The sequence below is a fragment of the Triturus cristatus genome, chromosome 4_1 (assembly GCF_964204655.1).
Source record: "Triturus cristatus chromosome 4_1, aTriCri1.1, whole genome shotgun sequence".
In the NCBI taxonomy this organism is placed as follows: Eukaryota; Metazoa; Chordata; class Amphibia; order Caudata; family Salamandridae; genus Triturus; species Triturus cristatus.
The window spans coordinates 1,286,176,045-1,286,203,818 of record NC_140585.1 but is presented as its reverse complement, the minus strand read 5'-3'; the positions used below and the strand labels follow the sequence as shown (position 1 = coordinate 1,286,203,818).

General features: G+C 42.7%; 1 protein-coding gene across 1 annotated transcript in view; it reads left to right on the top strand.

Annotated features, from left to right (window-relative positions):
- DDR2 (discoidin domain receptor tyrosine kinase 2) overlaps positions 1 to 27,774 on the top strand; it is a 686,650-nt gene that overhangs the window by 423,435 nt on the left and 235,441 nt on the right. Inside the window, exons 10-11 of the mRNA XM_085654795.1 lie at positions 1,991 to 2,121; positions 8,982 to 9,198. Of these exons, the coding sequence (XP_085510921.1) occupies positions 1,991 to 2,121; positions 8,982 to 9,198 (348 nt within the window). The remainder of the gene's footprint in view (positions 1 to 1,990; positions 2,122 to 8,981; positions 9,199 to 27,774) is intronic.

The following is a 27,774-nucleotide window of genomic DNA, read 5'->3' as shown; positions in this document are numbered from 1 at the left end:
CTTAGGCACTAACCTTTTACCTACATACGACACTGCATTCAGAATGCAGGTTTTTCCCTGTTTTGATACTCATACATTATGCATGAGGCTTCTTGGATGCACAGCAGGACTCACAGCAGGATGAACATCTCCAATATAATATCTATGTTAAAGTTTAAGCCCAACGTCATCCTTTAGGCCGACACAGTAACACAGCAAGGTAGGACCCTTGGTGAGACCTGTGGGTATATATACATCATGTCTTGCTTAGAGAGACAGAGGAGACTGTGACTTCCCGGCTGACACACTGACCAGAGACACTGAGGTTCCTGCATGCAGACGCTCCAGTTAGCAATGGTCTAAAATTCCTCGCAGGGTGTCCAACTCGAGACCAGGACGGGGTCCCACATTCTCTAATTCTCAGGTAATGGGGTGGACTAGATCCTAGAGGGATTCTTGGCATAACACCTACACAGATGCTAGGTACATTTAGGTACATCTAGTTAGGGAGACATTGTAGGAGTACGCACTTATTATCATGTATTCTATGTATTTGTATATATTCCAGATTATTGCATAACGGTAGAACTGTACCATCCTTTTACTTTCGTAGTATTGCTAACCATATATCTCTGCTACTGTCTAATGGTTGTTGCAGCTCATATATTCTACACTAGAATAACAACTGTTCAATAAATACTTATTGAAACGCCCAGACTGTTTATTCTATGTATCTCTGAGACAAACTAAGTGAGCACGAGTGACTGAGCGAAAAGTAGTACATTGTTTCCACGATTCTGGGGGATCAGGGTTGTCATGTTCTGAGGTTGCCAGAATATATTCTCTCCCTGATAAGAGGAGATTCCAGTGGCACTGTGAGCTAGCTAATGCAAACAGGTTAACGTAGCCAGTGGGGTGCATGGAATCAGCCTGCCACCAAACCCACAGTTTATGTTATCCGAAGCGTGCAGATCCTGTACAAGTAATATAGGAATTACACGACAAGACTTAAGGCTATAAACTTCTTTACAATTTGAGGTCTGGGACAGAGGTAATTGATCGGACACAGATAAAATACCAATTGCTACTTACGAGGGTGGAGATGGTTTTGATGCAGCTTACACTGTATAGAGGTGTGAAGAAAACATCTGGGATTTGCTGGATATGGAATAGGTGGGAGGGTGATTTAATTATGTTATTAAATGTACTTATCTAGTTCTTTTTTTTTCTCCGTTTTCTTTTACTAATTGAGGTGGATTGTGGTCACGCGAGTTATAGTTAGCTGAACTAACTATAACGGGGGAATTTCAATGGTTTTTTACGAGTAAAATGTCCAGCTAACTACAACATGTGTGAAACCCATGGTTTTTTCAGTGAATTTGCAAGGTGTTTTAAATGCTAATTCCTAACTATAACGTGTGTGAAACCTATGGTTTTTTAAGGGAATTTGCAAGGTTTTTTAAATGCTAATTTCTAACTATAACGTGTGTGAAACCTATGTTTTTTTTAGTGAATATATATATATATATATATATATATATATATATGTGTGTGTGTATAGATAATGAAGTCAAGTAAAGGAAATTCATGCTCCATTATATGTTATTCAGAAAATGATCATATTAGTGCCAAACCTCAGGGCAGACCCTGTAAATTAAGTTGCACTGATTGCAGTCAGAAAGGTATTTTATTTGGATGTCATATTTCTTTCGGAAACAAACGTGATCAGTTGTTAATGCTGAGGGAATAGGGTTAGGGAATGAAGTGACTATTTGGCTCAGTTATATTAATCTCAGTAAGAAATGTAAAATATGTTTATTGATATTTGATGAAATGTTTGTTTTCTGATGAGAATAGTTTGATCATGGTAGACCAAAGAACTTTGAATCGACTCTCTTCTTGTCCAATTCACCAGTGGGCTAACTGCATTCAATGATTTCACAATAGACACATTTGTTGTGTTACACACTTCTCTATTTATCTCCTGCTCTCTTTTCCCTCCTGACAACAGATCCAACTCTAAAAGTAGATGACAGTAACACACGCATACTGATTGGATGCCTGGTCGCAATCATCTTCATCTTGGTAGCCATCATTGTTATCATCCTCTGGCGACAGTTCTGGCAGAAAATGTTGGAAAAGGTAATCGAAAGGAACTGCTCTTTTCCCCTGAACCCCCATATCCATGGAAACATGCATGGAATTATTACCTAGTCAGCGTATTGGAGATGCATTTATCTGTATGGCCCATCCATTAACAAGCCTCTAAATGCTGTAGACACAGTTGACAAAATGGAGAAAACTCAACTTCCTTGTTCTTCCTAGCGCTTTCATGGATTACTTTTTCGTATGCGCTGCAGGCTTTCTTTATTGCTACTCTCATTAACTTTAAAAAGAAAAAGGTATTGTGTATCAGCCATGATGTATATCATCTATACTTCTCTTGTTGCACTATACTACAAGATCCATGTGTCAGGTTACCAGTTCGAAAGAGCTCAACCAGAAATAATGCCAGCATGGCTCATAAGTTTGACCGATTGTTGCATCTTGTTTGTGCTGTTAGCGCATTATGTTTTCAGCAGCATGTCTCGAGGAACAAATCCATTGAATGGGTGCACCGATTATTCCACTGAATGGGGGAAGTGTGCTTGTGTGTGGTTGGCTGTATGTGTATTATATTGATTCCGCTCAAAGGAATGCAAATTTGAAGGAAAAAGTCATAAAGCAATGTCTCTGGACTGATGTGATTGCTGCATGTGCTGTTTACTAAAAGGGTTTATATTTTTGTTTTGAGAATAACTGATGTATCTGAAATCCACAATATATCGGTGGCACGCTGTCAGAAGCAGAAAGATGGGTTTTCTAGTTTGGCAACCAAGAGAAGATAGTACTGAAGGGCATCAACAACTTGTGCAGAAAGTTGGACTCCACAATGGCTACACAATGTGTCTAACTGAGTCATCCACATCGCTAAATCCTGCAAGCTTCATACTATCATTCAACAATGTTTGACCATGCCTCTTTGAGGGTGGGGAAAAATAGTAGTAGTATAAATATCTTAATTCGATTTTGTTCAAACCATAAATGTTCATCAAATTATACAGGCATGAACAATAGTATCAAGTCACCCTTTCCGAAAATGATATTGATAGGGCTCATGTACATCAAATGCTCCTCTTACAATTTGATTGGGAATTCCCCTATCCCCTGAGACAACTGCACAAATGCAGGTCAGCTTGCCAGAGTCTATGCCAGGACTGATGTCAACATGTATCATTTACACACACAAAATGCTAAATAAAGTGTCATGTGCAACAATTTCCTAAAGTCCACTGCTAAAAACTATATCATTTCAACATTAGGTTAAATCATCCAGTAATAAAAACCTTATAAAGCTTCCTATCATTTAATATTATTTAAAAATATTAAAACTGTTCTTCAATAATAAGCAAAATATAAAATCAGAGACATTTCAGTGCATCAATATTTGTTTCAGTGGCTATTGGATAATTTTAACATCCTGGTTATTAGTCTCCAACTAACTCCCTGCCGTCCGTTATGTCAAGACAGTCTTGACATAACGGACGGCAGGGAGTTAGTTTGCCATGACTATATGGAGTATTTTCTCAGGGCCTTCTCATGGTTCCCTAACCTGTGGAGACATACTTGCTGATGACAGCGCGGCCATTACCTATGTACTATCGAGTGATCATTTCGCAATATTAATGGACATTTGATTCGATTTCTATTTAATTTTGACTCCAGACAATGTGAAACAGGATTTAGCGCTTTGAAAATATAGACGAAGTATCAAAAACGTCTGGAAGAACCAATCTTTTATACTAAAGTCGTGTTAAGGAAAGACAAGGACCTAAAGCAGTCATCAGAAGTATACTTTTAGTCGGTTCGAGGATTCGAATATGGACCTAGGACTCTTCATTTATACGGGATAATTGAGTCAATAAGGGAGAAGATATTTTGAGGCCCCCGTGCGAGCATCATTTAAGCCTTGAGGAAGTCACAGTGGTGACAAAACGCGCGTTGGCTGTTTCTGATGTTCTACATGACAAGAATTGGATTTTCAAGAACTTCATAGAAAAAATAATTTTCATGAATGTTTTGATATTTGATGTAATGTTAATGATCATGCTTTTGGTCATCTATCAGTGAATAAATCAGTGTTTGAATGATCAACGTATGCTCTCCTGGATATTACCTGTGTCAGGAGGTATTTCTCTATATCATATTGTTTTCTTGTTTTGAGAGATTCACATATAAAAATTGTTTATGTAAATAATTAGAGTGCCGGGGTTTCCATTTCTGTAAACATATTTGATGCAGAATGATTAAACTGGATCATTAATCCATTGGGTAGTAAAAGTTTTCAGGTCCAAGTTGACCAGGCCTATATCTTGAACTTCTCTGTGTGAATGTTCTATATATGATTTCAAATGCCAATAAAAATAGTTTCCAAAAAAAGAAAGAGTGTATCTGCAGCAAACATTTATCTGTTTTCAACACAGCACCCCTCTTGACTCGATCTAGCTGATCGTCAATGTTCCATGTGAGGATGCCATGTGTTATCATATCGACAAGATCAGCCATCGGGGAAAGCATGGGATGGGTGTCATCTAATGGATTACTGATGGTGCATGTCAATGTATTTAAATGATCTTGTGGAGACATTTCTAGTGCAAATCTGCTGTTATTAACCATTCTCCTTCTGCATATCCCCACCTATACTTCAAGAACTGAAAGTACCTGTCAAGGAATACATTGAGGACACTTGCCAAATGGGCAAGCAAACCACAACTCTGTTCCCTTGCACCTGAACTCTCCTACCCCTGGCCAACAACTCAACCCCCAAGTAAATATAAAGGTCTGAACTCAACCCCCAAGTAAATATAAAGGTCTGGAGTTAGGCTATACCTCTTTAAAAACACCCCACACTTAAAGTGGAACTTAAAGCACACACATTTAGGTCTGCAAGGCAGAGAGCTGGACATCTTTGACCAGACTATCACAGAGCCTTGGGGCTTGTGTCAACCGAGACGAGGCAAATCAATGTTTCAGGCTGCTTCTGGTCATCTCCTCGGAACAGTATCTCCTCCATCTTCCTAGTGGCCTTAGACTTTAGCAACTTTGGGGTTGGCAAGGCATGGGGACAAGGGGTGCTAATTGTCAAATATAGGTAAGTTAGAAGCATTAATATGAAGACAGTGAGCAATTGAGTGACTGTGGAAATAGGTGAGTGTTTGAGCAACTTTGTGTCTGTGACTGACTGTTTTTACAAAAGGGTGCAAGCCTAACCTACATTTGAAGTGAAATGGCAGAGAAGGAATCGAAGATACCAGTAGGAAAGGATCCCACTGTACAACATCACTATTTCCACTCTATTGAACTGGACAACCTTCAAGGAAACATATTAACCTAGATTCAAGCCTGCTCATATTCCCCATCTCTTCCTGTGTCTGAATGGGCTGCCAATAAAGCCCAGAATTTCTTTCAATGAACAGTAAGGTAGGGATTGAGGTTAGAAATAGAGAAAGTGTTAGGTTAGCAAAGTTAAGCTCTGGCTCTAGGCTGATGGTCAGTTAAAACATAGGGTGAGACACATGCTAACTATATGATATGAATGTCTGGTTAATGTAGTGATGCCCATGTAATCCCTGCTCACATTATGTACATTCCTGGTTGATGTGGTGGTAGGTTAATACATTGGTTCCTACTCAGTGGTAGGTCAATGTAGCAGAATTTGAGGCAGTAGTTTTAATCTGTCAGAGATACATCCAGTGTGCGCTAGTAGCTGACAATTTAAACTTACTAGACAGCAAGTTAACTCGGAAGCTAATTAAATATATTGAAGCACTTCCGCAATATAGGGGAAGCTGCTAGTTTACGTGGTAGCTGAGAGAAAATAATGGCATCTATGGAAGATGCGTGATATATATTCTGAGAGAAATCATCCAGAGTTAACACCGATAGTTATTCAACTGTCCATCATAAGTGACTATTAATAATGGCTACCTACCAAGTTCAGCTGTTCATTATTAAAAGTTCAAAATACAAATTTATACCATAAATAATTTGAGTGAAACTCATGGCGAGAGGGCAAAACAATAAATACAAACGATAAACAACAAAATAGACTGATGTGTTGGAAGAATATAATTAAAGAGTAGAATAGGTTGTATCTAAGACATAACTGAATGCAGGAGGGCTTCTTGCAACAGAATCTCCTGACTCAGACGCATTCTAGTGCTAATTTATTGAAGCAATTCACCAAATAGATTTAGTTTTCATCCTAATTTTCATATGGCAGGGTGCAGTTACATGGATTATAGAGATCATTCTAATTGGTGCACACATCACGATGATAGCTTTGTAAATGCTCTGGGTAATCTGATGGCGAGACTGTGAAAAGAGTGAGCACTTATGCACGAAACATGGAGAGTGAGGAAAGATTTATATTGTTTGTTTCATCCGCACCTATATCGGCTTATCTATTGCATATATTTGGTCTGCTAGACATCTTGATGACACAACACAGACACGATATAGCTAATTTCCATGACTTGTACAGTCCACATTGTTCTGTGAAAATTCCAAGCACTCTCGGTTTCTATGTCAAATGTAGCAAGAATGGACAAAGGGACACCCTCTTTTTTCCTTGGTTGTATGGTGCGGCAATTGTATGTCAGATACAAAAAATCCTAAGAACCCCTATGTTTTTTTTATATGCACAACCATCTTAAAATGTGCTTTTAGATGGAAAGGTTTGAGGAAATTGATGGTCATGGGCAAATTCAGTAAAAGTGATTATTACAACCTCCAAGTACACAGAAATATTTGCATGAACTTAAAAGAGAATCTAAGCCAAATTATTTTGTCACCATAGACATTTTTTGATGGTTCAGGGAGACTTTTTGGTCATTGACGGTAAGAAAATATGCAGTATTCAGAGAGGCTGGTGTAGATTGCATGATTGGGGTGTAAGGTGATAAGAGATGCACTGATTTTGATAGAGATTGTCAGTTCAACCCTTATTTTAGCACTATTTGACAGCAAAGCAGTAGACCCATTGGTCCTCTCCACGGTTGAAATGTACAAGGGGCTGTCATCTGGTTCATGTGATTTGTTCGGGGGTAGTAATCACTTGGAAATTAGTCTGAGGTTGAGAATTTCTGGGTTATGTCTCTACACTTGTTTTTCCAAAAATCTCAGACTTAAATTTTGGGAAATGTGACTTTTAACTTGTATGTCCTTTTCCCCATTGTCCCATAGTCCCAGAGCCTCCCCATGTTTATGCATAATCCTAATCCTCTCTTTTACCTTTCAGATTACCTTGATCCTAACCCTAAACTTTACAGTCTAATCTATATCACTTGTAACCCTTTTGTGCCTTGCTCCTATCTGAATCCAATTCCTACTCTGTACTTTAATCTTAACCCTCAAACTAACACTCTCCCTTATTCTAATGTGTACCTTTGAGCTGAATTAAATTGTTAACTTGTTTGTATGTCTTTACCTAAATATTACACTAATGTTTCCTCCAACCCAAACACTGTCACTTACTTTTGGACACTTCTGAGGTTTTTGTCTTCAATTGTTTTGAACATATCTTTTTATTTACCTGATAATTTAGCCCCCTAGATTTTTGTCCCGTTAAAATGGCATGTCGCCATTTCCCAAATTAATATATGAGAATCAGTAAAAAGTAGTTTTAAAAATGACACTTTACCCACGTATCTTTTGAAATAAATACAGAGGTTGCACTGCTTCATGAATGTACATTTTTGACATCATTTGTCTAAGCTGTGCTCATCCTTCATGATGGCTTATTTATTGCTTTATTGGGGGATATTGTTGATCATTCATCTACATTTACAAGTGTAGCGGATCCTGTCCACATTGTTGCTTCATCTATTACTCTTTTCTAATAAGTCATGCTCGCATACTTGGAAAAAAATATTTTCTCTATAGTTACTGCACTTTTTCTGTATCTCTGTAGTCCAAGGGTCTCGTTTTTATAATGGCATCGATGCTGTCATCTTTTGAGTTCACCTCCCATTTGTATGCAGAAAATGATCAAAATCATTCTCTTCTGTTCAGAACAACCTATTCATATCTACTTTTGTAACGGTTAGTGACATTAAGACTTCACAGTGGGAGTTTATCTTCATTCTTGCCCCCCTCTACTTCACAATTTATCCACACCTTCTGCTCACTCCAATTGCTTTTATTACTCCAGCTTTGTTACTCTCAATGAAATATTTGTCTTACTTTTTCTGTCCACACTGCTCAACATAAGTGGCAGGCACATTTTACAGAACCTTTGACTCAGACTATCTTCCTCATTCATGATTGTTCATTATTTTTGACTGGCCCTATCTCTATTTTCTTTTTTCCCTACATATCACCCATATTTGGACTACACATTTAAAATTCCATCTTGCTTGTGCCTCTCCTGTTTTTACCAATTTTGCCCTCTTGCACAACTTTTAATGCATTTTCACTTTCTTTTTCACTCTTTGCGACTGGTGTTTGGGTTTGCCCAGGTTTTTGCATCTCCCTGTCTTTCAGCTCAATGTCTTCAGCATCACGCTCTAGCTCTCAGATTATTTGTGTAGCCCTCTAGATTTGTCAGTCTTTAAATACAAGCTACACAACAGTCTTCGCCAAGGACCTTACTCTTTACACACTTGTCCATTTCGATACTAGGGGACATATGCACCTTCTTTCCTTTTTTTTTTTACTGTCCCTGATCATGGATTTTCTCTATATATTTTCTCCTTTTGCAAATCTCTGGAAATATATTTGGGAAGAGTGTAACATGCAGTATATAAATAATAATGACACATTGACTTGGACCATCAAGGTGAGCATAGAAAACAATATGAGGAAAAAGTAAGGAAATGTCGACCCCCCCTGCAAATGGAGGGGCAGCTAATACCATGGTGGATATGCCAACAATCCTCTGACATGCACTTCCTGTCTTTCAGGCTTCTCGCCGTATGCTAGATGATGAACTGACTGTCAGCCTCTCGCTACCGAGTGAGTCCAGCATGTTCAACCACAACCACAACCGCTCTTCTTCACCCAGTGAACAGGAGTCCAACTCCACCTATGAAAGGATATTCCCACTTGGCCCAGACTACCAAGAACCCTCGAGGCTCATACGGAAACTTCCAGAATTTGCAACAGAAGAGGAGGAAGCAGGTTTGAGACAAATGTTTTTGTACAGAATATATAACCCAATTCTATCCCTGGTGCAGTGCATCGCTTGTCTTTAAGTGTTCCTTATGGTGTGCAGAGCACAATTGTGTAAAGAATGACTGGCCTTGCTGGTGCCTTGCGAGGACTGTCTCTGTCACCCCTCTCTATGAAGAGAAATCCAATAAAAAGGTCAGGGAGTTGATAATATCACTTATTAGCTGGATTTCTTGGAAGCTGTTAGTCAGTAATGATCGCAATGTGGTGTTCAGATAGAATTCTCTTTCCTCCATAATTGGTCCAACTCAGTGATCGGTTGTTCCCGAAGCAGACTGCATAGCTTTTTAGGCCAATGACAGAGCTCCACGTGTTTCTACCGCTTCCCAGGTGGCTGCTCACTCTCTTACCATTCCGTCAATTGTAGTGCCTAATTTTGGACAAGATTATGGATTTTTAAGTGGTAATGAGTGACTGAGTTTTTCTCCTGACTCTCTTCAACTGTGACCTTAGTAAAGACGCTTTAATCAAGAGCAAAATCAACTGTCATTGGCTATCCCTCACAAACCATAATTATCAAAGCGAATCACAAAATAAAATGCATCATAATCAAACAGATATAATTGGAGGGAAGAGCACAGTGTGAGAATTTGAAAATCCCCACACTTATGCTTCATATAACGAGGTTGATATGTTTGCACTGCTAACATTGAGAATCTGGATACCCTCTTGATTGACATGTTAATTTAGTATTTGAACCAATATGGCTGCTTCAAAACAAAAAGACAGCATTATGGGGAAGGGGATGAGACTAGTATCAGGAAAATATGGGAGGACGGGGAAGTGGCAGAGGTGACTGTAGGAAAATGTGGAGAAAGAGGAGATTTAGAGGTCAAAACTGAGCACATGGTTTTCCTATGTTTTCCAGCCACTGGGAAAATATAGTTTCAAAAAAGGTGCCCAGTTAAGTTGAGATCCCTGTCGACTGTGGGGATGTCGAGGAACAGAGGTAGTGACAGTAAGTTATTGTTTGTTGGCATCAGTGCATTAGTGTGGTAGAGCACATGGGGAAGTGGCGAGGAGCCTTGAAGTAAATGATGTGCACAACCGAGGCAGTATGTCGGAACTTCTGTCTTATAGTTAAAATGCAGTCGTACAATAATAGGTTTATGTTGGTAGAATATAGATTTTAGCACAGATTCTGGTCCAAGGTGCTGTAATAGTGCAGATTGTAATATGACCTGGGAATTTAGTGTGCTAAGAACGTATTGGAATACTGTTCTGCTCGGGTTTTCGGATCAGACAGAACCCGCTCATCAGAGCCTCTCTAACCCAGTCAGAACGTTACCCTCTCCCTAGGGCCTATTCACAACAAGTAACCACAGATATATACCACCTAAGGACAGGGAATTCCTAATATATATATATATATACATACACACATATATATATATATATATATATATATATATATATATATATATATATATATATATATATATATATATATATATATATATATATATATATATATATATATATATATATATATATATATATATATATATATATATATATATCTAGACCTCTTACAATACAAGTGGCGGCCTCGCGGTCCCAGACGGACCCAGGACTTCCTACCCAGACGGCAGCCTCAGCCTCGCGGTCCCAGACGGACCCAGGACTTCCTACCCAGACGGCAGCCTCAGCCTCGCGGTCCCAGGCGGACCCAGGACTTCCTACCCAGACGGCAGCCTCAGCCTCACGGTCCCAAACGGACCCAGGACTTCCTACCCAGACGGCAGCCTTAGCCTCACGGTCCCAGACGGACCCAGGACTTCCTCCCCAGACGGCAGCCTCAGCCTCGCGGTCCCAGACGGACCCAGGACTTCCTACCCAGACGGCAGCCTCAGCCTCGCGGTCCCAGACGGACCCAGGACTTCCTACCCAGACGGCAGCCTCAGCCTCGCGGTCCCAGACGGACCCAGGACTTCCTACCCAGACGGCAGCCTCAGCCTCACGGTCCCAAACGGACCCAGGACTTCCTACCCAGACGGCAGCCTTAGCCTCACGGTCCCAGACGGACCCAGGACTTCCTACCCAGACGGCAGCCTCAGCACAAGTTCATCCTATGATTACCATAACATACAACAAGGGACTATTTATCAGATCACACAAGAACTGCCAGTTTGAGCACAACCTGTTCTCTGGTTCGAGGGGCTCCTCTCTCCCTTATTCAGTTACCACTTACCTGATCAGGGTTAACATCTGTTCATGTCAAGTCACAGCTGACTAGAAGAATAGGCTACCCTCTTATACAAGAACACGCAGCACATGTTGATTCACTACAAACTGGGTATTTTATTATTCATTACATACGCAATCACATAACATTACTATGTAACACATAACCTGCAAAGAAAAATGAAAGATTAGGTTGTACACTCTAATAAGAAAGGGGTCGACATCACCTTAGTCGTGTGTAGCCTGCACTCAATGGTCATCTAGGTTCCCTTCTCGTCTGTGCCTCGGCTCGTCTGGAAGTCACACTTCCGCAGTCACGGATCTATTCCCTCCTCCCTTCTCCGAGTCACTGGGACCTCTTCCTCATCGGCTACTCTCTCCTCTCTGGTTATTCCGCCTTCCAGTTTGTCGTCTGTCTTCCCTGGAATAAGTAGTAGCTTTACTGCTAACGGCTAGATGCCGCCTACGGGCTGAAGTAAGTGCACCGTATCTGCCTCAGACTTTTACTAATATAGAGGTGCATTTCCTCATGGAAAATTCCGGCCCGTAACCTGCCGCCCACTAAATTCTTGTACCTCCCCGTACCAAGGACACGTTCCCAGCCGGCCGGCCTGATGTAGTGTCTTCGGCATGAAGAAAAATACAATCCTTCGATAAGGGCTGGCCTGAACCGGTTCTCTCCAAGCGAATAACACCTCATAACTAAAACATCACCCTTAACCTAGAAGCATCTCAAGCTGCCGGAGCAGAAAGAAAGATGGAGTCTCTCCCGTTTGAGGCCTACCAGGCCTGAATTCAGCACGGCTCCATGAAATACCCTCACTACAGGACAGGTTATCCCTAATACTAACGAATCTATCCCCTAGGATATGTGTGCAAGCCCTGATCTATGGGGAAGAACACAGGATCATGTCGAAGTGCCTAGTAAATAGGCTCCATTCACTACTCTAACCCTTAGACTTGGATGGTAAGAGACTGAAGTCACAAAAAATCACCCGTCAACACAATAGGGCCGGGAAAATCAAGCAGTACATTTCACCCTTGACTTCAGTCTATTATACATTCATTAAACAGAACTAACATCTGTGGAAGAATAATATGAAACAAAGCTAACTGATCTATGTCTAGTACCAAATGTGCAGAATTGAAGTAGTGAAGGAATACACTGAATAAAGCAACAGATAGAAATCAAAACAGCGATGGTAATCAGAATACCTCCTAATATTTGACGTAACAGATATAAATCAGGTAACCAATTAAAGAGCCAGTCAAACCAGCCCTGGTCAATGTGTTTTCTAACTTCTTCTGTCAAGTCATGTAGCTTGTCAATGTGAGCGCGAATGGATTGTGTATGATCAGACAAGTTAAAACAACAAAGACCCTCGAAATCAGAACAATCGTGTCCATGTTTAAGCAAAAGATAATCAATGGCCGCTCGATTTTGCAAGATGGCTCTGCGTTCACCCTGGGCGTCTAACAGCATGTCAGACAGGACTGTAGAAGTATGATTAATGGATTTTACCATCCAGCAGGCCATTTTCACAATAGATTTGGCATTATAAACCGCCAAAGCAGGAACACCAATAATTGAAATAGCCAGGCTAAGGTATTCAGACTTGGAATATAAATGCAAAGACGAGTCACAATCCTCCTGTAACATCACTGTATCTCGAATCACACGAGAATTGGCATTCGGATGTGACGAGAACATCAGTAAACTGAGTCTCGTAATGGCACAAGGGCCTCCAGAAATATTTGCGGGGACATATGGCCAGGAAGTATTACCACATGAGAAAAGCCATCCAGCAGGTAGTAACATCGTGCGATAATGACTGGGGGTAACTACCAAACTCTTGCAAGTCATATCGTTTTGGACAGAAGCACATGTTTTCGGTGTCCTTTGAAAGCACAAAGTTCGCTCATGAAGGGTAAAGGAAGTAGCACCTTTCAATTTTAGACGCAGACATTCAGAAATTGCACTAGGATTACACGTAAGGAAAAAACATAAATCTCCTTGTGTGATATTATAGGTAACTATTTGGGACTGGATGGGGGGTATCTGGTCTGGTAGTTCAGTACATAAGGGGCAATACGCATGGGTGGCAAAATCGCCCAGAAGAACATTGGGGCGAGCCTTTGAAATGTTGAAAATATGAATCAAAGTTTCTAGCGAAGCAGGGACAGCAACCAGGCAGGTGGCCAAGATGTCGTGTACAGATCTCATCGGCGTCAAACAGAAGTGAGGGGCATCAGTCACCCTTTTCGCCAGTGAGGTCCAAAAGTTCGATGACGAATCCCACGCAGCGAAGGAGCGCGAAACCCGGGTGCGTAAATCATCCCGGGTTGACGGGATCCCTCCTCTCTCGTCGAACCAACCCGAAAATAGTCCGACGCCGACACATCCTGCAGCAACAGTCCAAAGAATGATCTGAAAGAGAATCAAATACAGGCATTATTCATTCTCGTAAGTAACATTTGTCAGCCGGGACCGTTTCCCAGCTATCTTTCCCTGGTCTCATAACTCAAATGGTATTGTCATGACCGGTGGCGATGACCTCTGCATGTTCAGGGGGATTCTTAGGCGACTGCACCCAAACCCTGGCCCCAGGGTTGTCTGTGGAGCCAAAACCTTTCTGGCCTCGTACAGTTAGCAAAGTTGGGGCAGTGCCTTTTACCATCTCACCGCTGAAGACAGGCATTATGAGTAATTGAGCCACTCGGTCAGTCTGATGTATCAGTAAGTCAGCCTCACTGCTATTCAGCAGGAGCACCTTAATCTCTCCCTGATAATCACTGTCAATGATCCCTCCAAGCACTTGAATGCCTTTTACAGCCAGCCCCGATCTAGGGGCGATTAATCCAAAATTCCCGGGTGGTATATGAACACCAACACCGGTCGCGATGATGACCCGATCTTTACCTTTTATAACGGTGTCATCCATGGCATGCAAGTCTAAACCTGCCGACCCTGGGGTCGCTCTACATGGAGCCAAAGCTCCGGGAGTAATTTCCCAGTACATCACAGTCTCTCTGATTTCATTTGGCTGAGCATTAACATTCGGAGGAAACAAACGCATAAGTGGAGATTCAGCATTTAGAAAAGGACGATTATTCAAAATTAATAGCGCTTGGGACAAAAAGTCTCGCCAATTCTTATACTTGTCATCTGTCAATTTACGCAGTTGCTCCTTCAGCAGACCATTCAATCTCTCCACAAGACCCGAGGCCTGTGGATAATAAGGTATATGAAATACCCAGTCAATATTGTTTTCCACACAGAATTCCTGTACCAATCTTCCACGAAAATGGGATGCATTATCAGATTGAATTTGGAATGGCACACCATAATACATCATAATCAATTCCAATGTTTTAATGGTATTCAATTGGGTAGCTTGCTTACAGGGAAGGGCTACCAACAGGCCACTGTATGTATCAACAATAGTGCAAACGTATTGACAATTCCTACTCATGGGAAGTGGACCGATGTAATCAATCTGCCAAATTTGAGCGGGCAGTTTCCCGCGATGTAAATGACCTTTAACAATTTGGGGCACTTTGCGCTGTCTGATATGCTGACAAATGGGACAATGTAAAATAACATTTTTGATTAAATCTAGGGGAATATAAATTCCTCGATCAGCAGCCCACCTGCTAGTGGCTTTCTCTCCAAAATGTCCTGCCTTCTGGTGGGCCCATTTCGCCAATCCCGCAATATCAGAATCTTGCTTGTCCACCACTGCCTCAGCAATTTTAGATTTCTCATCTGCAATGTTATGAACAAATTTGTCAAGAGAATCTATCGGGCTGTGAGCATCCACATGGAAGATTGTAACAGTACTCTGTGGGAGCATCTCCCAAATCTCCTGCCATAATTCTTTTCCCCACAATTCTTTTGAATGCAGTTTCCAATTATGGAAATGCCAAGTCGGTAACCAAACCGCCAGTCCATTGGCAGTAGACCAAGAATCAGTGAAAATATGACATGTGCCAGGTAACTCTTGTTTCAGAACTTGATAAACAGCATAAAGTTCGGCAAATTGACTGCTCTTACCTTCACCAGTTGTGCTCAGCAGTTTTTGTGTGATCGGATTATAGGACACCGCTTTCCAGTGCCGTTTCGTCCCTATGAACCTTGCTGAACCATCCGTAAACCAGACATGGTTTCTGTCCTCTGCGGACAAATCATCAAAAGGTCTACCCCACTTGACAGGAGACTCCTTTACTAAAGGTACGGAACATTCACTCTCAGTCTCAGTCGATGGCGCTCGCGCCACCTGCTCATGTAAGGATGCAACTCCTTTTTGTCCCACACGTGCCCTGTCTTGTATATACCATTTCCATTTAATCACACTCGCCTCTTGAGCATGTCCAATTCGGTGAGTTTTCGGCGAACTCATAACCCACTGCATGATAGGAATTTCAGGTCGTAAAACTATATCATGTCCCAAAGTCAGTTGCTCGGTATCCACCAGAGCCCAATAGCATGCAAGTAACTGTTTCTCAAAAGGTGTATAACGCTCACCAGCATCAGGTAACTTTTTGGTCCAGAAACCCAACGGCACTCTACTCCTGCCTTGCTTCTGCCACAAACTCCAAGTCGCATAAAGGCCCTGTACAGACACATTCAAATCCACCTCACCATCACGTACGGGCCATAAATCCAAAGCATGCTGAATTGCCTCTTTTGCTAGGTTGAACGCATCTTGCTGTGGTTTATCCCATTCAAATGCATTCTTTTTACGAGTGACACGGTACAAGGGGGCCAATATTTGACACAAATGAGGAATATGCTGACGCCAAAAACCAAACAAACCAATGAAGCTTTGGGCTTCTTTCCTATTCCTCGGAACTGCAAAATCAAGGATTTTCTGTTTAACCTGAGGGATCACTTCACGGTGCCCTTCATGCCAATTAATACCCAAAAATTTTACAGCCTGGGACGGGCCTTGTAATTTATCCGGATTGATTTCCCAACCTTTCTCACGCAGGCACTCAATGACTCTGTTCAATTGGGTCTGAACTTCCTCTTGTGTTTCGCCTTGGATCAAAACATCATCAATATAGTGACACATCTGAATTTGTGGATGAACCGGTACCTCAGCCAAATGCTCTGCCACCAGCCGGTGACATATCATAGGACTATGCACATAGCCCTGAGGAAGACTTCTAAACGTCATCTGACGCCCATTCCATGTAAAACTGAACTGTTCCTGACACTCAGGGGCAATCGGAATTGAAAAGAAAGCATTAGCAATATCAATGGACGCATACCATGTACCTGGATGTTTTTGGATTCTTTCAATTAGAGTAATGACATCCGGTACTGCAACGGTCAACGAGGGTGTGTGTTTGTTCAATTCTCGATAATCAACAGTCATACGCCAAGAATTATCACTCTTACGTACAGGCCAAACAGGATTATTCCAAGCAGAAGTAACTGGGGTTATAACACCTGCATCCACCAACTCCTGAATAGTGGTACTAATCTCCTCATGACCACCTGGAATACGATACTGCTTCCGACAAACCACTTTTGTCGCCTGAGGAACTTTTATGGGGGGCATTCTTAAACGACCAACCCGTATAGGCCTGGACGATATATAATGCGTAGTTACAAATTGGTAACATCCATCATCTAAATGCAAAGTCATTCCTTTCAAAATATCAATTCCAATTATGAATTCTAAGAGTGGTACCACTAGTACAGAGTATTCTTTTCTAGGGATTCTACCTATTCTCATGTCAAGTAAAGTTTGAACGGCAGGAGTTTCCTTTCCACCCAATCCGGTAATTGTAAAAGGCTGACCTGTAAACTTCTTCGATTTTCCATGAATAAGAGTGGCCTCCGCTCCTGTATCTACCAATGCTCGGGCCCTTTGGATATTACGATGTCTCCAATAAATATCAATATCTACATAGGGTCTATTATCTCTGTGAGCCCATCTGTGTACAGGAGCTTGACCTATTTCCTAGTCATGCTTACTGCATTCTGTGTACCAGGATAAATCAGGATAAAGACTCTCACGTTTCTTAGGTATCGGTGCCTCCTGTTCATATCCATTCCCAGTACGAAATGGATTTGTGTCTTCTGCATTGCACTGCTGGTTTCGATCGGCCAAACTATGGCGATCCTCTCTCCTCCTCAACTCAGGGGATTGATCCCTATCATCTCTACGTCTGCTGTAAACATAATCATGTCTCCCCCTTTCTCTTTCCTCCTCTCCCTCTCTGTCTCTCTCACGACGGGGGAACATATCACGTACATAACGTCGATCATCACGACGAACAGAGCGCCCACGGCGGTCGTCATCACGCTACCGTCAGAACTACCACGATCACACTCAGTCGTCCGAACACGCCGGGCACCCTCCTTCCGATCCAAGCCACGTTTGCGAAACAACTCCCACAAACGAGCAGTAGTCTCACCGTCAATGTCCTCCCTCCGCACACCATCGGCCAGAAGACCAGAAAAGATATCACGTCTAGTAAGTTTATTGTCACCAGGAGTACGAGTGTCAGGCCGGGACTGACGTTCAGGTTTAAACCAGTCACCCAACTCACCGAGTTGGCGTACCGATTCCAGTACCGTAGATAACACGTTACCAGTCTGATTAATCAATAAAGTCATCATGACCTGCTTATAGGCAACAGGGGAAGAACGAATGATGCGATTCCGCACAGAAGATGTCAAGAAACCATCAAGCAACCTGTCGGCAGTATTTAGAAAAATTGCCGTTTTCATCACCTCCTCTTTGAGACGTTGTGCAGCGTCGCGCAAAGTATACCACGGTTTGTCATTCACAGGCCAATCAGACTCAGTAGGATACTTTTGATTACAACCCTCAGTCGCCAATTGAAGTAAAGAAATTTGATCACCACCATTATAGTTACGAAAATGATCCTGTACAGTAGAATCCGAACTCAAGGAACAAAACTTCAAACAATCGCCATTATCTAACATAATGCCCGCAGCGCCCAGTTCATAAAGGCGCACCATCCATGTGAGCAAGGTCTCACCAGCTCGCTGCCGAAATCGCTGCAAAATATCACTAATTTCTTGTTGAGTAAAGTCCTCTAAAGAGTCTAAAGAAACACCCTGCGGAGCAGCGGGAGACTGCTGCAACTTCCGACGAAAAACTGGATGCGCCGAGACCGCGGGATGAGCATCACAAGGAGCTCGACCAGTACACGTAGAGGAACAATCAGTGGAAGAAGCATCGACCCCGCTCGAAGGACGAGCGCAATCACGGGGTGCACCATCAGAGGCGCAAGAAGCAGATTTACAAGCACGGCCAGAGCGAGAGGACTCGCGCTTGGCAGACTCCTCACCCGAAGAGGGAGAATCACTCGAGATCCAGATATTACCATCCCATTCATCAGGATTCCAATCCAGTCCGGCTTTCGCCACGACCAGACGCACCTTTCGCGTCGAAACCCGACCACGCCGATTCTTGTATTTATAACGAGCAATTCGCACAGCCGCTCTCTCGGCAATAGTTTGGTACGTCTCAAGTTTGTCAGCAAGCAACTTATTTTGACACCGTAACAAAGTATGAGCATTCTGAATCTCAACAAAGTTCACTTCCAAATCCTTATGCAAGTTCTGCAACTTCAACAACCGCTCATGGAGAAGCCTGTACGCAGACAGAACAATCCAACCTCTGCGCCCTAAAATGGGAAGCTCATCACCCTTAGATACCGGCGCCTTCTGTAAGCAAGTAATCACATTAGCCGGCTCCGCCAGCTCCAAAAAAGAATTCCAATTCTCACTCAAACCAGTAGAATCAGCCCACTCCCGGGCTAAGGCTTCATAAGGCGTTGAATCCCAGCCGGGAATATCAACGGGCAACTTAAAAGTAGATTTAGATTTTCTAGAAAACATCGTGAAAAAGAAAGAAGAAAAGAAAGAAGAAACAAAACTATACACACAATTATAACACAAATAATATACAGACAAAACCACGGACACGCCGAAAGCAAACACGAGACAATACGACGCACACAGGTTTCGAAAACGGTTTGTGACGCCAAATGTTCTGCTCGGGTTTTCGGATCAGATAGAACCCGCTCATCAGAGCCTCTCTAACCCAGTCAGAACGTTACCCTCTCCCTAGGGCCTATTCACAACAAGTAACCACAGATATATACCACCTAAGGACAGGGAATTCCTAATATATATATATATATACATACACACACACATATATATATATATATATATATATATATATATATATATATATATATATATATATATATATATCTAGACCTCTTACAATACAAGTGGCGGCCTCGCGGTCCCAGACGGACCCAGGACTTCCTACCCAGACGGCAGCCTCAGCCTCGCGGTCCCAGACGGACCCAGGACTTCCTACCCAGACGGCAGCCTCAGCCTCGCGGTCCCAGACGGACCCAGGACTTCCTACCCAGACGGCAGCCTCAGCCTCACGGTCCCAAACGGACCCAGGACTTCCTACCCAGACGGCAGCCTTAGCCTCACGGTCCCAGACGGACCCAGGACTTCCTACCCAGACGGCAGCCTCAGCCTCGCGGTCCCAGACGGACCCAGGACTTCCTACCCAGACGGCAGCCTCAGCCTCGCGGTCCCAGACGGACCCAGGACTTCCTACCCAGACGGCAGCCTCAGCCTCGCGGTCCCAGACGGACCCAGGACTTCCTACCCAGACGGCAGCCTCAGCCTCACGGTCCCAAACGGACCCAGGACTTCCTACCCAGACGGCAGCCTTAGCCTCACGGTCCCAGACGGACCCAGGACTTCCTACCCAGACGGCAGCCTCAGCACAAGTTCATCCTATGATTACCATAACATACAACAAGGGACTATTTATCAGATCACACAAGAACTGCCAGTTTGAGCACAACCTGTTCTCTGGTTCGAGGGGCTCCTCTCTCCCTTATTCAGTTACCACTTACCTGATCAGGGTTAACATCTGTTCATGTCAAGTCACAGCTGACTAGAAGAATAGGCTACCCTCTTATACAAGAACACGCAGCACATGTTGATTCACTACAAACTGGGTATTTTATTATTCATTACATACGCAATCACATAACATTACTATGTAACACATAACCTGCAAAGAAAAATGAAAGATTAGGTTGTACACTCTAATAAGAAAGGGGTCGACATCACCTTAGTCGTGTGTAGCCTGCACTCAATGGTCATCTAGGTTCCCTTCTCGTCTGTGCCTCGGCTCGTCTGGAAGTCACACCTCCGCAGTCACGGATCTATTCCCTCCTCCCTTCTCCGAGTCACTGGGACCTCTTCCTCATCGGCTACTCTCTCCTCTCTGGTTATTCCGCCTTCCAGTTTGTCGTCTGTCTTCCCTGGAATAAGTAGTAGCTTTACTGCTAACGGCTAGATGCCGCCTACGGGCTGAAGTAAGTGCACCGTATCTGCCTCAGACTTTTACTAATATAGAGGTGCATTTCCTCATGGAAAATTCCGGCCCGTAACCTGCCGCCCACCAAATTCTTGTACCTCCCCGTACCAAGGACACGTTCCCAGCCGGCCGGCCTGATGTAGTGTCTTCGGCATGAAGAAAAATACAATCCTTCGATAAGGGCTGGCCTGAACCGGTTCTCTCCAAGCGAATAACACCTCATAACTAAAACATCACCCTTAACCTAGAAGCATCTCAAGCTGCCGGAGCAGAAAGAAAGATGGAGTCTCTCCCGTTTGAGGCCTACCAGGCCTGAATTCAGCACGGCTCCATGAAATACCCTCACTACAGGACAGGTTATCCCTAATACTAACGAATCTATCCCCTAGGATATGTGTGCAAGCCCTGATCTATGGGGAAGAACACAGGATCATGTCGAAGTGCCTAGTAAATAGGCTCCATTCACTACTCTAACCCCTAGACTTGGATGGCAAGAGACTGAAGTCACAAAAAATCACCCGTCAACACAATAGGGCCGGGAAAATCAAGCAGTACAAATACATTTGTTAAAAGAATGGAAGTTGGTGGAACGAATGGTGCAGTTTTGTATTAAACATTGTGGGGCTCATTTATGAAAAGTGTTGCATCGCTACATGAAAAAAGTGATGCAACACTTTTCAGTGCACCCTTCTTGCAACACCTTGAATGCGCCATATTAACTGTATGGCGCTACATGTCACAAGGATTTACAGATACGTCAGTATTCCTGACATATCTGTAGGCACAAAAGTGATGCATTGCTGGGGTGTGCCTCAAGCAGGCATAAGGATTTGACGTAGTGACACCCTAGAAGTGGCGCAGTGAAATCTCATAGGTTTCACATTGTCACTTCTACGTGGCTTTCCTGCATTGGAACGCCAACCCTGCATACATTATACCTGACTCAGGTATAATATAGTGCAGGGATTTACAAAGTGACGCATCTGCCTAGATGTGTCACTTTGTAAATATGGCACAGTGTGGCACATTTGTACACCAGTGCAGTGTCACAAAAAGTGATGCAATAGCAGTGTAAGGGCCTCATAAATAAGACCCTGTATCTTTGGGATACACCCATGTCTGAAAAAAGGTAAAATGAAACATAAATTTGAAATATTTGCGTGTGGTTGTCCAGAGGAGGATAGCTATAGTTTCTCTCCAACCATCATGCCTCTCTCTGGAAAGATGGCATTGTGATGTGTTAGAGTGGCTTCTGATGGAGGAACTGCACATGCTCAAAACATTTACACACTCTAAGGCTTGCAACAAAATAAACCAGTGGAAAGTATTAAACAGAGCACTACTATTCCACACGACACACAGCCATGATAACCTGTTAGTTACCTTGATAGTTTGTGATAAATAATTGTTGCATCTTAATTTTAATACTGATACTAACAGTTTATTTTTTAACCTGGCACCCCTAGGCAAACCATTGTGTTCCAATCACAAAAGGTTTGCTACAAGAAATCTATATAAAAAAAATAGAAAACCAATGCTGTTCAGAGGGGCAGAAACTCTCACTGCGAAACAAGATGGGTTCAGTAAACTTTGAGCTTGGAGAACCGGATACAGTGAGTAGGAGGTTTGGTATGGCAAGTATCAGGGACCAACGAAGGAGTGAAAAGAGAAAGACAGGAAGCCGTGGCAATGTGTTGAACACAGTTGAAAAGTGAGACAGAACCTTGCCAGAGACTGGAAATCAAGAAGGGCAAAACTGAATATTCATGTAAACAAATCTTTTCAAGCTTTGCACGAAGCCTATAGAACTACATTCCTCTTTGGTACAGGATTAGTACTTCATTGCTCCATTTCAGAACAGCACTGATAACACATTTCATCAGCTCTAAGAAACCTCAAGCTCATCTGGCCTTGGGTCATCCAAAGAAAAACTCCCTAACTTCCTTTCATGGTCATGAGTTTTTTTCTCTCAACTATGTTTAGCACTATCTTGTTTCCTATCTAAGGGCTTGATTTAGGGTTTGGGGAATTAAAGGCATACAGCGTAGCACCGGGCTTTATGCCAGCCACCCTGCCTTTACTCTGCTTGGCAAGTTTAGGTCAACGGACAGCTGTATACATTGAAAGGAATCATCAAGGCGGTCCTGTCAATGTAGGAAATATTTGATGGATGGCTCCGTCACACATGACAGACAGCCGTCAAACTTTTTGCAAAGTTTTTGATTTTTCAAACAAAAATTCCCAAAGTGGGCGAATGTTTTTGAAAAATAAAAAAACTAATGATACCCACACCATGAGAGTTTACTCCAATGGTGTATGGGTCTTTTTTTTAGGTCTCGCCTAGGCAGCGCTTGCTCTATCTCTTCAAGACATGCAGTATTCAGGTATGGACTTTAAGCACCACCCATTTTCCACCAACCTTTTCAATTGGCTCCTCTTCCTGTCCTTTGTTAATAATGGATTTTGATTTATCAATCGGCTTAGTAGTCTCTCCTTAGTACCACTCTGTCTTCCGTTGTTATCTCCCATAAGGACAGCCCCTCTTACATGTGTCCCTACACTCTAGCTTTCATTAACAGGCAGGAAGCACTATTTAATTAATGTAAGTCTTGCTAAAGCAGGCACGACAAAGCGCACAGCAATGGTGCCCTTCTTGTGTGTATTTGCAGCAGTGCGCCATGCACGCTTTCACTTTAACAATGCCTGCCGCTTATTTGAAATGCAGCCCACACAGCACTCGTCTAAATCAGGCTTACCTTGATGTCTTGCCCCAAGACCTCCGAGACAATCTTACCTATATTTTGCCAGAAGCCCTGGATAGGAGAACACTGCCAGAACATGTGCATGTCATCCGCATCATCAGAGGCTCACTTCAAACAAACCTCCCGATATTCACCTCCGAATTTAGAAAGTTTCTTCGGGGACCAGTATGCCCAAAGGAGTGTGAACATATGATTTCTCTTAAGATGGGCAGCTTTGCCCACATTCCATTAAGTGCACATCGATACTTGCCATAAATATGTTACGTTGGTCGAAGGCAGGTCTCTTCTCCAGGACTCCTCCATAGGTACTAATGGTGGCTCCCTCTTGACCAAAAGCCAATACCATTTGGAGACCTCTTGACATTGATAGAGGGGGCCTCGTAGAATAAGTTCTTATTCTTCATTTACTTCTCCCTCTTTATCTAAGTGAGCAGCCCAGCTAGATAACTGATAAATCTTAAATCTTGAAAGTCTTTGATGTGTGATATTGTAAAGTACATTCCAATAGACGTTTGTTCTCTTGAAGCAATTGACTCCAGTTCAAAATACCTTCTTCCAATAAAGAGGTCGATAGACTATCTTTTAGGCAGGCAGGAGTGCCTGGAGAGTTGCAACCAGGGCCCCCTGCACTATAATATGGGATCTTCAGGATCTTCCTCGTATGATACCAAACTTCGCAAGCAGATCTTAAAACCTTAAGTTTGAGTTTTTTAAAGTATTAACAGCCATCACCACCCTGTGGAATATTTTTGGACATTGCTAGAAGCAGGGGGGAGGAACAGGAAGAGTTAAACAGGAGGGACCTTACATTCTTTAGTTGAAAGGCATAACAATAAAAACGGAAGTCAGGATTAGCTATACCCCCCTCTAGCTTTGCACATCGCAACTTCCTCCATACAATCCTCACCCCCTTATTGGACCAGAGAAAGCGAATAATAAGCCCTTGTAGATCTTTCAAAGAAGATTGATCGAAGGATAAAGGGATCTTGTTGAAAATAAAAGTGAATTTCGGCAGGATTGACATTTTGATCAAGTTGGAGCGGCCCAGAATGGACAATGGAAGATCACTCCAAGATCTTAATAATACGGCCGCCTCTTTCCGTTTTGAGTCAAGATTTACTTCGGCTAATTTAGTGATATCTTGTGTAATTTGTATGCCTAAGTATCAAATTTGCTGTTTAACTGTCACGTTACTCAGTGGTGTGTTCCTTGTCATAATTTCTGTCTTTTGAGCATTAATTAGATAACCTGAGACCCTCCCAAAATTCAACAGTATTTTCTCCAGGCAGGGCAAGATGACAAGGGAGTTCCTAGAGAAAACCATCATATCGTCCGCATATAGCGCAACTGTTTTTCCCAACCCTCCCATCCAAACGAAGCAAAAATATTACTAGCTCTAATACTAAAAGCCAAGGGTTCTACGTATAGATCGAACAGTAGGGGGGAAAGGGGGCACCCCTGTCTCGTCCCCCGTTCTAACTTAATTGATTTAGAGAGGTTACAATTAACAGTAAGTCTGGCGGTTGGGGTTTTATAGATGTTATTGATTGCTCTGACAAAGTGCTCTCCCAGACCAAACCTTCGGGTCATATAGGTTAAAAAAGGACAGTTCACTCTGTCAAATGTGAAGATCATGAGGGGTAGGATATTAGTGGAGGCTATGTCAATTGCCCAAATCAGCTCATGCGTTAAGTCATGAAGCTGACGGCCACTAATGAACCCCTTCTGGTCAGGGTGGATCAAAGAACTCATTACAGGGTTCAACCTCCCTGCTAAAATTTGTGCAAAGATTTTATAATCGCAATTCAGCAGGGAGATGGGTCTATATGACTCACATTTTCTTGAGTCTTTGTTTGGTTTTAAGATCAAGGACACAACAGCCTCATCCCAAGACCTAGGGATTGGATTATTACCTGAGAAAATCCTGTCGAGCAGGATAACAAAGACAGGAGCAACTCCTCTACCAGAGCCATATAGAATTCATTAGGGATACATCCGTCCCCGCTGCCCTGCCCTTTTTTAGGTGTTTCATCACAGTCTTAAGTTCTGCCAAAGAAATAATCTGATTCAGCAAGCTACTTTGATTTTCTGTGAGGTAAGGCAAGGATATACCCTTAATATATTTTTTTATTTGAGACACCGAGACCGCTGAAAAAAAACTGCAAAATCCTGTTCTATTTTAAGGTTGTCTGAGGGGTTGTCACCTGAGTCTACCATAGTTACCTCTTTAATTAAATTCCTGGTTTGGTTTATCCGAGACTTCCAGGCGAGGATCTTCCCACATCCCTACCACATTCTTAATTAGCTAGCTTACTAGCGTCCCATTTTTTCCTGATAATGTCATCTAGGTGGTCTATTAGCAACCGTCTCTTAGCTATGACCTCTCTGCTTTCCTCCCCATCCAGTTGCATATTGTGGCGAAATTTACTTTCATTCCTTGCTCTGGAAATATCATCTTCCAATTTCTGTATCATCATTCTACTCTCCTTGTATTTCTTAGCTGCCAAACTTATTACATTACCTCTGATGAATGCCTTATAGGCATCCCAGATTACCTTCAATGAAGCCGAATCTTTGTTAGTTTAAAAAAAGAATAGTGTTTCTTTCTTCAATTGCGAAATTATTAGAGTGTCTAGGAGTAGGGTTCTATCAAAGGTCCACCTTTTAGTAGACACACCTCTGGGCATTTGTAGCTGTAAGGCTACGGCAGACTGATCAGAGAGGTGCTCCGGGACATGCGTTACAGAGGTTGTACGGTTCAACAGTCTTATATTGATCAAGAAGAAATCAATGCGGGAAAAGTGCCCATGTTTTTTATTATGAAATGTAAAATCCGAAGGGCCACCCAACCCCTTATATTTCTCCCTCCAGATATCTATCAGCCCTAAGTCCTTCATCAGCACTTTAGTGAAAGAACCTATCTTTGTGTAAACTACCCTCCCACCTTTAGACCTATCAAGAACAGGGTTCAGAAGAATGTTAAAGTCACCCCACATAATATGTAGATAGTTAGATTGAATCAGATAACTATAGATGGTATTTAAAGAGCCCTCAACATCTATATTCGGACCATAGTAGCCAACAAGGGTACACCATTCCTTTAGGATTTTAACATCACAAATAACCCAACGCCCTTTGGAGTCTACCTTAACATTGCCTAATGTGGCTTTAGCCGAGTGCTTGATAATCAAAGCTACTCCGAAGTATAACAACTTCGATTGGTGCAAATATTGAAAGATTCTCCTCTGTCTACTCAGAACCCTAAGTCCATTAACATTCCACTTTAGGATTTTAATTGATGTTAAAGAAGGGGTTAAGGTTCTGACTGACCAACAATTGCAGATTTTACAGATGTTACAGACAGACAGCAAATTAGTTGCTCAGAGACCACTCCATTTTTATTTAGAATATCCTGTATATTTAGCCATTGAGGACTTTTTTTTCTTTTTCCCCAAATATGCTCCCCACCCAGTGAAAATCAAAAATAACTTTCTCCAACAGTCCCCCCCCCCTCTCAAGGGGACCCTCCCTGAAAATATCCTGGGCAATATCTTGCTAAATACTCCAACCTAACGTCCCTGAGCCACCCAAACCGATTTTACTGGAGATAAGAAGCCTCCTTACCTGTTTGTGTCGGCAGGCTTTCTCTGGCATTTCCTCTGTTGCTATTCGGCTCCATTCTTCATAACGAGGAGGATTTGTTGCCGGAGACTGATTTCGCCAGGCTATAGGAATACTCGGCTCTGGCGTTCAGTGGGGTGAGGTGCTTACTTTCTGCCTGCTGTGTGCTGGGCGTTTTCGTTTTTTTTTGCCGGTTCCAGTCTGTCCTCAAGGGGGGACTGCCTGTTGCTGCCGGGGGTCTTCGGAGCGGCGTGGCATTGAGTGGCAGCCTGGCCTGGGGGTGTGTAGGCCTAGCCGTGCTTCATCAGGGGTCATCTGCTCCAAGCCTTGAGCAATGTTGCCATTGAGAGACGGGCGGCGGCAAGGATCTCCTTCCGGGGCACTCCGGGCAGAATCAGTTGCGGCTGTGTGCCCCGACTGACTGATTTGACAACAGATGGAGCTGAGGAGGGCAATTCTTGTGCTATAGTGTTGAGGCCTTTAATTCCGTATAAATCTTCGAGTGGCATTCTTCTTATCAGACCTACTGGCACTATTAAATCACTTCTGCC